The sequence below is a fragment of the Apteryx mantelli genome, chromosome 25 (genome assembly GCF_036417845.1).
Source record: "Apteryx mantelli isolate bAptMan1 chromosome 25, bAptMan1.hap1, whole genome shotgun sequence".
Classification (NCBI taxonomy): Eukaryota; Metazoa; Chordata; class Aves; order Apterygiformes; family Apterygidae; genus Apteryx; species Apteryx mantelli.
This window is the reverse complement of record NC_090002.1, coordinates 11,354,925-11,369,689: the sequence shown is the minus strand read 5'-3', so window position 1 is coordinate 11,369,689 and position 14,765 is coordinate 11,354,925. Positions and strand designations below refer to the sequence as shown.

General features: G+C 35.9%; 1 protein-coding gene across 3 annotated transcripts in view; it reads right to left on the bottom strand.

Annotated features, from left to right (window-relative positions):
• MAGI3 (membrane associated guanylate kinase, WW and PDZ domain containing 3) overlaps positions 1-14,765 on the bottom strand; it is an 86,830-nt gene that overhangs the window by 42,168 nt on the left and 29,897 nt on the right. For 2 of the 3 annotated variants that reach the window (XM_067310686.1, XM_067310688.1), the window contains exon 2: positions 1,308-1,424. In XM_067310686.1, coding sequence (XP_067166787.1) covers positions 1,308-1,424 — 117 coding nt within the window. Of the gene's footprint in view, positions 1-693; positions 739-1,307; positions 1,425-14,765 lie in introns of those variants that run through there. The other variant, XM_067310687.1, reaches the window with a different exon arrangement.

Genomic DNA, 14,765 nt, shown 5'->3' with positions numbered 1-14,765 from the left:
ACAGTTTGAGATGTTTTTAGAACTACAATTACCCCATCAGAACAGCCCAACCACCCAGTAGAGTAAGCAAAACCCCTTATACTATACACCCATAACAATGGAAAATTCCATCTAATTTCATATTTAATTAAAAAAAAAAGTGGGTGTACTTTAGATAGCATGTTCAGAGTTGTCCTAGCTCAATCATTTAGTAAGCACCATCTACAAACCACACACGTAATTCACCATCCCCAGAAGGTTGTTCATTTCACTGGAAGTTTCCCCTTAGCCTGTCTGTAAAGTAGATAGTAAATTTTCTCACATGGGAGGTGCACAAAATGCTTTAAGGATGTCTGGTGATTAAATAGAAGAATGATCTTAAGCACACCTGCTCCAATGAACAATTTAGAGTGAGCAAAGTCTAAAATCCCTAACAGTCTGATACTGATAGGCTCTCAGTGCGAAAGGTTTCAAACATCTTTGTAAGAGCCTTTGAAGCTGATCAGTGATGAGTGACCGAAAAAAAAAGACTGACAAAACGATTTTTCATTCTCAGAAGCAGTAACCTTTAGGTACCTAGTTAAAGGAGAGTTAACAGCTGCCTTGGCTGGACTGAGAGATGCTAATAGATGCTCAGAGTAGAAGGGCTGGCATAACAGATGAGACAGGTCCATCCAGAATCTCTGACTAATTAAATCCTGTTGTGACACTTACGTTTGTCCATACCCTGCTCCTCCTCTTCCTGGGCCACAGATTCAGTCTCCCTCTTGCCGCTGCCAGCTCCTACTTTTTTGTCAGGATTAATCAGCAACAGTTCCCTTCTATCTTCTGTCATTGCAGCAGTTGGGTCTCCTTTTTTGTATATAATCCCTTCTGCACCTCCCCCTTCCAGCTGTGCTACTCTGTCTAGCTCTATGTGACAGCCTGGGGGATCTTAATCTCCTCTTTGTGCAAAAAACAATACATTGACCAAAATCATGATGTGTTCACTCCGCTTAATCATGCTGAGGAAGATTTATTTCCCATGGTGGCTATGGATATTCTAACATCAGTAGTAAATTACAAACTTCCAATGAGTTAAACACGGATATTGTGAATGTACTGAAATACTCTGAGCTTCAAATTCTTAAGTTTTTGCTGTTTTGTCAGACCATATCGGTAGTAACTTTTGATTGCAATATGAGACTATTCTGACAAAGCTGTTTGCAGAAATTTCTACTGAAAAGGTAAAAATATAAACCAGATTAAGAAAGAAAGAATTTAAAGCTCTTGAATTATGTGATGTTTAGCACAAACAGACCAAATGAGGCTGACCTTTACATACTTACATGGAATGGTTCTCAAATAGAGATTGTCTCTGATCACTTGCTGTAGTTTATGGTCTACTGAGCCTTTCTGGAACTGAAGGCTCAAGTAGTGACGCAAATCTTTGTTGATGACTTTTCCTAAAACAAACAAACAAACAAGGAAATAAAACAAAAGTTGTGCAGGTGGAATTCCTGTGGTAAAGAATTCATTCTTTCATTCTAATGGTAAAATTTTAATACTTTAAAAATAGCAATATGGAGGCAAAAGTGTTTTTAACCACCTTACATATATATGTTAAAATCTAGTTAAGGTAAGGGAAAACATTTTGACATCGATCAAGTTTCCTACCATAATTATGAAAAAACAGATGAGTTAGTAAATTACAAAGAGCTTCTAGTTACAGAGCATTAACAGTTCTCAACTCTTTGTGAAAATTGATGATATAGGACAAAATCAGTATAATAGTACAAGACTGAATAATAATACAGTGCATGGTCTAGTAAGCAAACAGGCAGCAAAGCTAAATTGTGTTACAGAGTATAACCTTATCTTACTGGTTTTGTAACTGCTTCATACGTAGATTGCAAAGAAAATCTCTAAAATTTAGATATCTGACTACAAAGATGGTCATTGATTTATGTATTCACCACAAAAAAGGTACTTTTTGCTTAACTATGATCTTAAATCCAGACATTTTGTTTCAAATTCTGTTCAGATGCTTTTTCCCCCTTGAGTGTTTTGTTATGCAAGCTTTTACCCAACATCAGATTTGTGATCCTAATTTCTAAAATACTCAGTTTGCTTGTGCAGGGATAAATTGGATATATAACATTTAACTACAAGTCTAAATACAGATCTGTAAATTTTTCTTGTTCAACAGGCTTATAGATTTTTTTCTACAGTAGGAGATAAATTATTGCCTGTAAACAGGGTTCTGTACGAGTTATACCATATTTATATAGCTCCCAAAGTACATATCCACTGCTTCATTATTGTAGAACACTATTGCACAAAGCATTAAAATGCAAGTGATCCAATCTTGATAAACTTAAGTGAACACTTTACAAGACTTTTATTGAACCGTTTTAAAAGGAAATATATGAAAATGTACTACTAATACACTTATTCTATTAAAAGAAAAATCAGCAGGGAGGTCCTATCTTCCAGTAAGGAAAGGGATTACGCAACCAAATACACTAGTGCTACACTGAATTACTGTGACAATCAATTTGTAGCTTCAAATATCAAAATGTTCACGAGTGTATTCTCTTTTGCACCCACATAGTCATCTTTTTGCAATAAAACAAGCCAAATCATTAGCTATGTTTAGAATTTAATCAAGCTATTCCTTTCTCTGTAGGGTTTTTCTTACAAAGATGTCTACAGTAGCTAATGAAAAAAAAAAATATCAACATACATAGTGCTAAGCCTGGCAAAAATCAAAAGCCATTCACACAAGCTGTTTTGTAGAGACAACTATAGTTTAATAAGGTGAACAGAGCAATAAAAAGTGATTTTATGCATAATTAACAACCAATCTCAGTATACTCCAAGACAGACAGTGACAATATTCCTGAAGTGTTCTGAAATGAATAAATAGCTAAAACACAAAATCTATTACCAAATTAAATGTCTCCACAGATAGAACATTGCTTCAAAATATACATGACATACAGTAATACTTCCTATTCCATTTACACCTATCAATTAGGCACCTGAACTCAATCTTCTGTAACATTGGAGTCTACATTCTTGATCTTATAAGAAGAAAGTATTTTCTATTTTAAAAACACTGCATTATAGAAGAGTTCTTTACAATTATTCCTGTGCAATACTTCTGTCAGGTATCATTAGCAAATCTGTCATATCACTAGATAACCATTGCTCCTTCAGCATACAAATAACTGAGCTCTTTTACTACTTCTTCGTCCTTCTGACAGAAGGGTACAAAACAATCTTTTGTACCCTGTCATCTTCCCAGAAAGCACATTAAATAGGGTTCAGTGACCTTGATAAATTTAAGTTACATACTTTAGCAGAACACTCAGGGCTTTAGGGAGAAAGACTTTTAGTCTTTGTCTTTAAAAAACAATATAGGAGATGGCCAACAGCACGCTTATGCTGGTGTATCACAACAAACTGACTCAAAATTGTAACAGACAACAGATCATTTTAAGTTAAGTCAGCAACAGGTTACGAAGCATCCAGCACAATGATAACTTGCCTTATTTTTGAAATCAGAGAACTGGAAGAGCTCTTTCTTCGTTATCTAACATATCTAACATGATTCTCCAAAGTATTTTCTCTGAAGTATGTCACACATACAGTGCTTAAACACTGGTCCTGAGCTCCAAATGAAGTCCATTTTTTTTACCTTCATTCAATGCTTCCAACTATTAAAAAAAATTACTTTCAGAAACATAAAAAGGATTCTACAGTATTAAGAGGGTACCAAAGTATAAACCTCAGCAATAATAGAAATGATAAAGTAATTCCCACTAATGTGGGTGGGGTGAGTAGCATATCCTCTATCCTCCCATACTTCTCCCCAAACATGAAACTCAAAACAACTTTCTAGTACTCTCCTGGGTTGAACATTCTTTGCCATTACGACAGCAAGCCCTGAACTGAATTCCCTGTTTTGCCATCACGAGCTGTTCTTTATAAAGCTTTGGATTTGCTTCCTGCAGCATAATGAGCAAAATATGTCATAGAAAATGAAAACAAATGGTGTAATCTCTAGCAAGAAAAAATATTTTCCATTTGTTACTACAAATCGCTTTATTGCTTGTAGACAAGATAGTTTCTCAATATTAAAAAAATGTTTTAGCACTCAAATGGTCCATCCATCTCTGTCAAAACCAGATCTATACCATCTCACTTTAACAATACAAGCATATTTCACTTAGGCAGATGAATATGGTTGTTAACTAAGTTCACACTGCTGCACGTAGGAAAAACTTGGCAAGAAGTAAAAATCTGTAATAGACATAGAATTAAAGAGATCTTACTTATTCACTGATCTTCCTCACGTTTTAAAACTTAAAAGCTCACAAAGACAACCTTGTTGCAATAAATACAATGCTATTTAAAAAAACATTTTCAATAAATATCAACTCAGTCAAAAAAAAGTAAAACCAAAGCTGTTACTAAGAATATGTTGACAGTAAAGGATTAATCTTAACACTAAAAACCTTAAAGATTGGACTGCATTCTGAGACCAAAAAGACTAAACTGAAGATTGAAAGGACTGCCTGGGGAAAACTGAAGAAAGTCAAACAAAATACTAGGCAGAGAAAAAATGACAGAAAGTCACCTAGAGAATGAGATGAATTAGAAAGCAGAAAAATAAAGTAATAGTAAAGATGCTTTAGGCAACCTCTAGATCTTGTTCTTACGTAAAAACCAGTTATTTCTCCCTTGCAGAACTGAACATGCTTCTTTACACAGGCTTTTAGGAAGACCTCATGTATCAGACTCTCGGAAATGACCTTATTCAGGGTTTCTGTTTGTTCTCCTGCTGAACTGTCCCTTAAGGATGACACATGAAACACCGGAACCAGTCAAGATGAATAATGTACTTTATATCATTCAGATTCTCCAAGATGAATAGGCACAAGTTTCTTGTTTTCTGATTTAATTTAAATTAAGCACAAAAGGCACTATTTAAATGAGGATACACACACTGCTGTTCAGTAAGGAAAACTAAGACTTGAGTCTTTGAGACAAGTCTTTTGAGACTTGAGTCTACAGCAAAATAAATTACTGTGAAGCACAGTTACAAGTTTGAGTGACAGAAATGTGAAGAAACAGGCACCAGTGTACTTATTTCCTTTTAACTTTCAGGTATTGCAGTTGCCCAAGTCTGTTACTAGAATTCAATACAAAAAAGTCCATTTCTAAAGAGCAATGTTGGTAAAACACCAACGCTGAAAGTTCAGCAATTTGTGGTGTGTCATCCAAGTATTCAAATACTTTTTAAGAGACTCATTCAACCTGTAAAGGATTTTATGTTACTGCCCAACAGTGTCACAGCAAAACAATTTCACAAGTACTTGATGATAATGCTGCTAAGACATGGAACATTTGGCAGATATTTCCCCCCAAATCCCTTTGAAGACCATATCAAAACTCTCCATCTGATTTTGGCACACATTTCCTTTCAGACAGACACAGGTGACAACCCCCTAAAGGTATGATACATCTTATTTGCCACAATATGTTGGTAGCTATATTCTAAAGTTTCCATGTCAACAACCCTTAGAGACAGTGACATCTATAGGCTAATGGCAGCTGCGACAATGATGGGAGACTGAATGACTGCATATTTTTCTTTCAAACTTTTCCAAAAATGCCTTACGGTTGACTAGAAAAGCACTTTTTCAAAGTTGCAGTTTAGTAAAAGAGTGTTCATTTCCTATCAAATGTGATCACTTTTATTTTCATTATTAGGTCTTCTTGTACTTTCACCATAGCATTTAACACACAAAATCATTTTAAGGGAACAGATGCAAAAAGAAATTGCATTCCCTCATTCTTTGCATAAATTAAAAAAAAAAAATCCTATCCACAATTCTTGGTATGCTTTACTAATGAATTAAAGGGTAATAAAGAAAAAAAAAGAGATCAATGCAAGCACTACTGAGGTTAAAATATTTGTTCAACTTCCAAAGCAAATACATTACAAACAAAACACATAAAACATCCTCATTTCACAAGTATTCTATAGTACAAAACAAATCCTAGGCAAATCACTGCTGGAGTTCAAAAATGTATGCTCAAAGAGTAGCTAGCCAGCAGGCTGATACTTCCAGAGAGCGCCACACAAAAGTTGTCTTCTCCAGTAAGTCTATTCCTGCTAAAGAAAAAATACTAGTCTTCCTTCCCCTGAATATATGTGGTAGCACAAACAAGGAGAATTGGGCCATCTGTACAGAAGGCATGTCTATTAAAGAGTTAAGAGCCTCTCTTACTGTGCATGTTTCAGATTTAGAGACATTGACACATCATTAAAATCCTAGTTGAGGTTTATGGTTCAGTATCATATATTACATATATTTTCAGTCCTTGGAAAATAAGGTATCTTTGGAAACACACAGTGCCACATTGTCTCATTGCCACCTCCATTATTCTAAATATAGAAGGGGATCTTCTTCCAGTAACAGCAGAAATACTCCAATAGGGGAAGGATACTGAAATTATTCCAAGCTTTTATAAGGCTTGTCATCTCATCACTGCACACTCATTCCAATTTATCAACTGGGCCATAGTATCTTCTTCAGTGCTGATTCAAAGCTAATGTATAATTTTGCAAGTCATAACTTAAGCATTACTTAGGACGTGACAGGAAGCTGCATTCATAAACAGTTCACTCCTTAAGAGCCAGTGTTACCATACTAAAAGTACTCAGAAGGGCACGAAACCTAGATTTGTAAATGTCAGGCTGAAGCAGGCATTTTTACTGACATAACTGAATTAGGAATGTCAGCTTAACAACGTGTGGAAAATGGTATGTGAAAAGCCAAAAAGATCATTACCACGTACACGGCAGTAGCGCCTGCAGGCCTTGGTCTGGGAAAGCACCATGCTGTACGGGTGCTATCTAAACACACGATAAGCCAGTTTGCCTCGACCTGGTCCCAGCCAAACTGAAACAGGTAGAGACCAATGCTCTCCCCAAACACCAGCACCTTCCCCAGACGTCCTCACCGTTCTCCATGCAGGCAGTGCCTTGGCTGGTGGCCTCCCTATCTCAGTCCTCTGCTCGGTCCAGAGAACTGGATTCAGATGAGGAAAGAGCATGTGTTCAGTGGGAAGGTGGAGGCAGATGGGAGGAGGAGGAAGATGCAGAGGAGGAAGGGCAGGGTGAAGCCTGTGCAGAGGAAACATGACCTCTGCAGTCCTAGTTGGCAGCTCCATCTATTCCCCTGCCTACGCCCACACATGATGGCAAAAGGCCAGCTGTTTCGTTTCCGCATCTTATTCCCGCAAGGTAAAGCTGCAGCAGAAACTTAATTCCCTTCATTCCATTTCTGACAAATACAAGTTTATTTTATTTTCTGGTGGGTACAAGAGCACTTCACACAGCTGCATCACACCGGGAACTGTCTACCAGTTAGTCCTATTTCATGACTTGAAAATCCAATGGTTTGCAGACAGACAGACCTCGGTCTGTTAGCTCACCAGTAGACTCATGTCTATCAGCAATGGATGGGACTGAATCAGTGTATATACATCATCACATGTGTTAAGCTACAATTTCAACAGTCAGTTTAAAGTAAAAGCAGTTTGCAACTGCGTTTTGCTGCCACCTCCTGGAGTAGCTGGTGGTTCTGAAGTGAGGGATTTGGTTTTCATTGGTTTCAAAGGTGGCCAAAAAAACCCCCAAACCCAATAAATTTTATAGGTGACACCATCTTTCTGCTTTGATTTGCTGCTGTATGTAGTGAAAATCTACAATAAGAGAAAGATAACATAATATCACATCCAGAGAAACATTCATCACTGTATTTACAACAGCTAATGATAATGAAACCTAATTTCAGACACTGAACACCAAAGAATTTGTTACAACGGCTGCAGACACAGAATGAATCTAAGTAAAAAAAAGTGGTTTATAAACACATAATGAGCCATAATTCCAATTTAGCCATGCTAGTGAAGTACAGCATCAGCCCAACAGAGCTTATTTATTTATAATTTTCTGTAGGTTAGACTTTTGTAAAGCTACCAGATTGTGCTAAGTGTATTTTAAAAGCTAGTAATGGTTTAAAAGATAAAAGAAAACAAACAAGCATTTTTTTTAAGACCAAACTTTAGAAAAGAATCAAACATGAAAGCTAACAACAAACTATGCAGATCTACATACTGATTTTGAATTTGATTTCAAATCCCCAATTTCACATCATCCACTAATCCTCATCTTAAATTGCCCCAGCCCTCTTTGTCCCTAGATTAATCTCAAGCAGTAGGGTCTAAGTTTTTTTGTTTTTTTTTTTTAAGATGAAAGCGAAGAAAAAGAATGAAAAAAATGCAGTTTAGATACCTTTACCTAATTTTAATTTTGTTTTCTCAATAGGAACAAAGTTGATGAGACAAATTTAAACACAAAATCAGAATTCCATATGGTTCAAGGTTACAGTAGGCTTTGTAATATGTTACATGAGCAATGATTCCACACAACAACAACAAAAAAAAAAGCTTACATATGAAAATTCCATGTAAGACACATTAAGGGCTAGCAGAACAGCTAAATGGCTTTGCTTAAAAGCAGCTAACTAAAATAGGAATTTATCTAGGCTTATCAAGTGGAAAACATTTACTACTTAATTATAACTAGGTTATTACACATGAAGTAAGATTAACTCTGACTTAACTAAGCAAGGCCATTTAAAGAAACATTCAGCTACACAAAACAGATGTATTGCATTAGGAAACCAAAGTTATAATTAGTGTGCAAGGCATTAACTTCACAATATTCATCAGCAATTACTCATAGATTACAATTTAACATGAGTTACAGAATTGAATGTATGCATTCACTTAGTAAAATAAATCCTTCCTAAAAAAACATGCAAGAGAATCACACTACTCCCAGAATAAGCAAAACAAAAAATAGAAAAGGCTCATTTTTTGTTTTGTATGGAAAACAAAACAGTAACAGTAGCCTTTTAGTATTTATACAACAATGTTGCACATCTAGCAAACACACAGCTACATTTCCAGTATAACAAGAAACATGTGGGAGGTTCAAATTATTTCAATTATACAAGAAATGGAAGGCAGAATTTTGAGAATGTTCTGACCTAGTCAGCAGGTGAAATTTTGCTCAGATTGTGGGGTAGAAAGATAGACGGATTAGTGTGGAAAAGTGATCTTTTCTGTTGTGGAAAAAGAGGGGCAAGCAGAGATGGGACTGCAGCATTTTATGCTGCATATGCATTAATGCTGCATATTTACAGCCTTACTTAGCTCACAAGCAGTTTGCAGCCCAGTGCTACAGACCATGTTAATGGTTCTATGGACATAACTCCATTTGACACCCTCCCCCATGCCTGTTTAAGGTAATTCAAAACAAATACGTGAATCTAAAGTTTGGACTCTGCCCATTATGAAAAGAGAAGTCTATTTGTAAAATTTAGGCCTTTGTACAAGTTGATGACCAAAGTTTGGGACAGAGATCAGTTTGGAAACAGACATGGAAAGTACGTCCTGGTCCAGTTAGGAGCTGATCTCCAGTCTAGGTTTTATTCAATCTGTTTTATTCAGCAGGTTACAACTGCTTCTTAAAGGTGCGTTCAAATTCACTGTCAGGTACAGCATTGTTTTTTAAGAGACAATACTAAGAAAATCATGCTCAGTTCACAAAACTTAATAAACCTCCATGCTATCTGGCAATTACAGGCAGCTTTGGAGTTACATAGCTACAAAGAAGTTCAGAAGACTAAAAGCAGGTAATCGTCTCATGAATGCGACAGGTACACTTCTGCTTATGTTTGCCTTTTAATGAGATTCAAACAGGAGGAGGTCCACACTTCTGCTCAGAAAGTCTAAATTAATCAAGTCTTTTGATTACCAGATCTTACATCAGTAACAGCTAATCATTTATTAATTCAGCTGAATTTCTCCAAACAGCCATAGCGGCATTTTACATCTCTGACATGCAGGCTATTTTGTTGAGATAACATAAGGGTACCTTTGCTGTATCACTGTTAGGTAGCTACATTTGTCCTAAAACAAATCTATCACAAGACAAATTTTCCCCTACGCAATGAACAGAACAAGGTAAAAAGAAAGAAAAAAAAGAAAAAAGAAACTTGGTTTTATAGAACAAACTAGAGACATGGGAGAAAGGCTAACCAAATACATTAAAAGCTTATTTTTGTATTTGAAATGCAAATGATTTATTTTACAAATACAAAATCAAAAAAACTTAGATTATTAAACAAGGCCATGAAAAAAAAAAGACCAAAAAGACATTTTAATCTGTTCTGGCCACACTGACAGTCCTTTAACCTCCTCCCTCAACACAAGGTTATTTGTAGACCTTTGGGTTTAGAGTAGATAAACAGATGTCAAGAACCAAACTCCTCTGAAATTACCGCCACTGTTATCAGCAGAGGGAGAATCAAAGAATGACTTGAGAAAGCTACTTACTGAAGAAAAGAAAAGTCCTGAGAACAAGAAGCTGAGGATCACAGAAAAAAGTGAAACAGACTTTTTGGGAATAGGGACAGGTATCCAAGCAGGTATCAAGATTCAGAAAAATGCTGTAAGATATTTTTAAAATAGGAGATCTTAAAAAAGCTTTCAAATGTTCATTAAGATTAGCAGTATCCCTAAAGCCTGCAAGGCTATGTGAATTTCTCTGTATTAAACATTTGCAGAGAATACATTATTTGACTGAAGACTAGAGAGCAAAGATACTTTTATTTAACCATATGATACTTAACAAGCTGTCTGACTATCTCCAAAAAAGGAACCTGAGACAACATGAAACTCAGTGAACTGGAGCCTGGCAAAAGTTTAGAATTAGCTGCATCAGTATCACAGAAAGAGCAGACACAACCCACATTTAGGCGATAAAGAACGTAGTTGGATGAGTAAAGAGGCAGGGGAATACAGGGAAAGAATGAGAGAACAGAGAGGGATAGAGAAGTGGTTTCACATGACATCCACAAGCAAGTCCTAGGCCCTATGTGCCAAAAATCCAATCAGTTCTGAAACTTATTGCAGCACCCCGAAAAAATCATGTTATAACAAAACAAACAAAAAGGATTTGAGAGATTAACAAAACTTTCAGACAAACGACAATTAGAGAATATTCCTTTAAACTTTTCTTCCTTTTCAAATGAGGACTTAGAACCTCTGCCTAACGTTGGCCTTTTAATGAAGGCTTAGCTTTTGTACACAATCTTTCCTAGCACAACTCAGCCTTCTGAATACTTTGAGGTAACTGGCATTTGTTTGCTTTGTTTTACCATACTTTTTAATTGTATTACATGAAGATATTTCGGAAACACTAGCCATATGAAAATCATTACCCTCTTGCATACCAGTGTTTTAAGGAGGAACATATTCAAGGCAGCAGTGTATAAAACCACAAGTTTTCCCCTAGAAAAATACTTATACCATAATACTTGCAAAATCCCATTACACTCCTTGGAACTCTTAAGGGAGCCTTAATTCTTTCATATGACAAATTACAGATTATCAATACATGATCTGAATTTTCAATAAAATATCTATTGCCTTTTTCCATTATTAGAATTACCTTCCCCCACATAGTATATCAAGTTATCATACTGTGCTGCCTATTTTCCAGGAGGCTGCCTGCAGCCAAACAATACCAGTCACAAAACGTGAACTCAAGGTGTCAGTCTCACAACCTTATTTAAATGGAGGCATTATTAAAACAAGGCAATCTAGGATTTAAAAAAAAAAAAAGGGAACGTGAATGAGGCTTTTTTTGTCAGATTTTTAGAACAGGACTTCTGGGACAAACTACTCAAAGGCTGCTGTATGAATGCCTCTCGCCTTTTCTTTCTCTTTTCTCACCAGGAACCGGACAAATTATACAAAAACATTCCAGAGTCTTAAAACAAACTGGAGCAAGGGACTCAATCTCTAAGCTTAAGAGAACAATGCTTGTTCAAATGATCAATGTACTAAACAAGAAGTTAAAACATTAAATAAATAACTATTAAAGAAATACAACCGCTTGGGCTCTGAAAGTAACGAGCTACTTATCAGCCTGAAGTACGCTTGGTATTCTTCACAGGAACACACGGTTATCACTACTATTTCACAATTCTTTTGTTTTTAGAACAGAACCTTTTCCTTCTGACACCTTCACAGAAAATGCCCTTTTATGGCATGCACACATGGAAACTCATATCTACCAACCACTAGCGTTCATCACTGAGACTCCACGTTGTGATTTAATGCCTTACCCTTTCCTTCTCCCAGAAAGCAGACAGATGTGCTGCTTTGGAGCTCAATGCACTCACCAGCTGTAGCTCTTGTCGCCGGTGGTCTGCACAAAGAAATTTGCTGCTGACTAACCAAATGAGCCAAGGCATATCTAGATGATGACTGTGATCCTGAAAGTATAGTAAAGACCAATGACCACTACACATTAACTTTTAAAGTGGCTGTCAAATGCTGGGACAGAACATATGAAAACATAAGTAGAATAAACCGAAGCCAAAGAGTCAGGCAGCAAGGAAATGGCTGAGGAGTAAAGAAAAAAACCAGCAACTGTCTGATACTTCAAATCAGAAGCAAATAAAGCCTGCTTCAGAGCCCTGCTGAAAAACCATTCAGCTCCAGGTCAGGCAAAAGAGCTATTTACTCATAGGATGGCGGCACATGCCACATATGGAAAAGTTGCCTGGCATGAGAGGGAACAGGAGTCAGAGCCTATGAAAGTTGCACAGATACAGATGAAGCTTGCTGAAAAGATAGGGGAACTGGCCTCTGGACTTCTCTGTACTAGAAATACTAAGGTGAAGAATTCACATATGAGGCTCCCATTTTTATAAACTCTCCCTGAAATGCTTTATACTTTAGGTGCAAAATAGTTTGATTTGAAAGGGGCATTTCTATTAATATCTCACTGTCACAGACCTCCACAGAGATGCATTTTCAGGATCCAACTCTAGTTATATCAACTTATGCAATCACAGGTTACAACCAGGTGCCTAACCTTTTATATTTTTAGTCTGAAGGTAAACTGATTTCTTAAGTTTACTCCAGCAAAGGCAAGAAAACCAAGTTCTAATGCTTTTGCAGGTATAAGTAGCAAAATCCCAACAACACACAATAATAACAGAATTTGTGAAAGTTAAAAAATACCTTTACTAAAAATGAAAAATGAACTCTAACAGATTCCCCATCATTCTCACCTTGAAGAGAACAGACCTCCTTCTGAAAAGTGTCTCAAACTAAAATAAGACATCTGCATGCAAGAAGTGCTTGGCAAATCTAAATTGTGGTATACAGGGGTTTAGACTAGACTACAAGGGTTGCTGCTAGCTTTAAGTCTCTATTAAATTTTACACCCAGCAAAGACTGATTTAAAAAAAAATCTAACTATATAATTAGTCTTTTTCTCCTACAAAATATCAAGTGAATGACTAATGGAACCCATGTTTGTAAAACAACTTATATAAAAAACATTCTACTTTTAGAAGACTTGTCATCTTCTTTGCTGAGAATAAGGAGAATAAATACATCATCTCAGCCTAATTTCAAATGGTAGCTAATAAAAAACCCGTTTAATAGCCCTAAATGCAACTTTTTTTTTTTTTTCTAAACTTGGACCTTTACATTTGTTCCACTAATTCTACATTATCAAGAGAGTTCTTTCCAAGAAAAATTGTTGTGCTTTTAGGGTGAGAAAGGTGCATCATTTTTCCCTCTGATCTGTAAATGTGTGTGAATTAAAGTAAGAAAACCTTAATCTAAAATTAGAACACAAACCCACCAAGGATTTTATAAAATACTACTTTTAAAATAAAACATTTCCACAAAGAGCATAAAATTCGAAAACTAAAAAACAAGATAAGGGTGAAATGCACCGATTCTACATCACAGAAAAAGTTGTAAATTAAAACCAACTGCATTTGGAAACCCATATGTAGGAAAACCACAGATAAGGGCTCTACTGAACTCAAAAACAAGCAAACACTCTGCAACAAATACTGTTACAACTGCAAGACTATCTTCCATTAGAGTCCAGGACAATTTTGTGAAGAGACATTTATATTTTTATGCAAATAAAGTACATCGATTTAGTGGGGTTAACATGAAACAAATAAGCATGTAAAAAGCCTCAAAATAATATCTATTAGTACACTGAGAGTTGATGAGAAATAAGAGTAGCTAGTGGTGGACAGTAGAATTAACTCATTATTTTCCTAATGTATGCTACTTGTTCTCTTGTGTATCTCACTAAAGCCATAGAGATTCTCAGTCTATACATGATTTCTGTGAAATGACAGCAGACATCATTTTAAGTTTAGTGTATGTAATGCATCGGTAGCAAGAAAGCTTGCATGGCCTAACATCTTTCCTGCCTACAGTCTCAAGGATTTTTAAAATGAAAATCATTTGAGTGAAGCAGTTCAAGCTTCTAGTTGCCAGCTTCAAGTATACTAGCATCAGATATAATAATATATTGCACATACACAAAAATCCATTAAACATGGAAATACAGTCAGGAAAGTTATGAATGGATAGGATTTTTTCTAATAACACCAAGTATTTTAATGTAGCCATTATTAAATAGAATAATGGCAAAGCACAAAGAACTATACAGCTGTTTCTGATATAAGATCAGACACCGAAGGACATATGAGTAGAACTCAAACTATTAAAATAATGAATGAGTTTCAAATAAAACACAAACATAACCATTTCCTTCAACTTAACAGTGGGGAATAAAAGTGCAACAGAACTTTCCACAGGAAAATAGC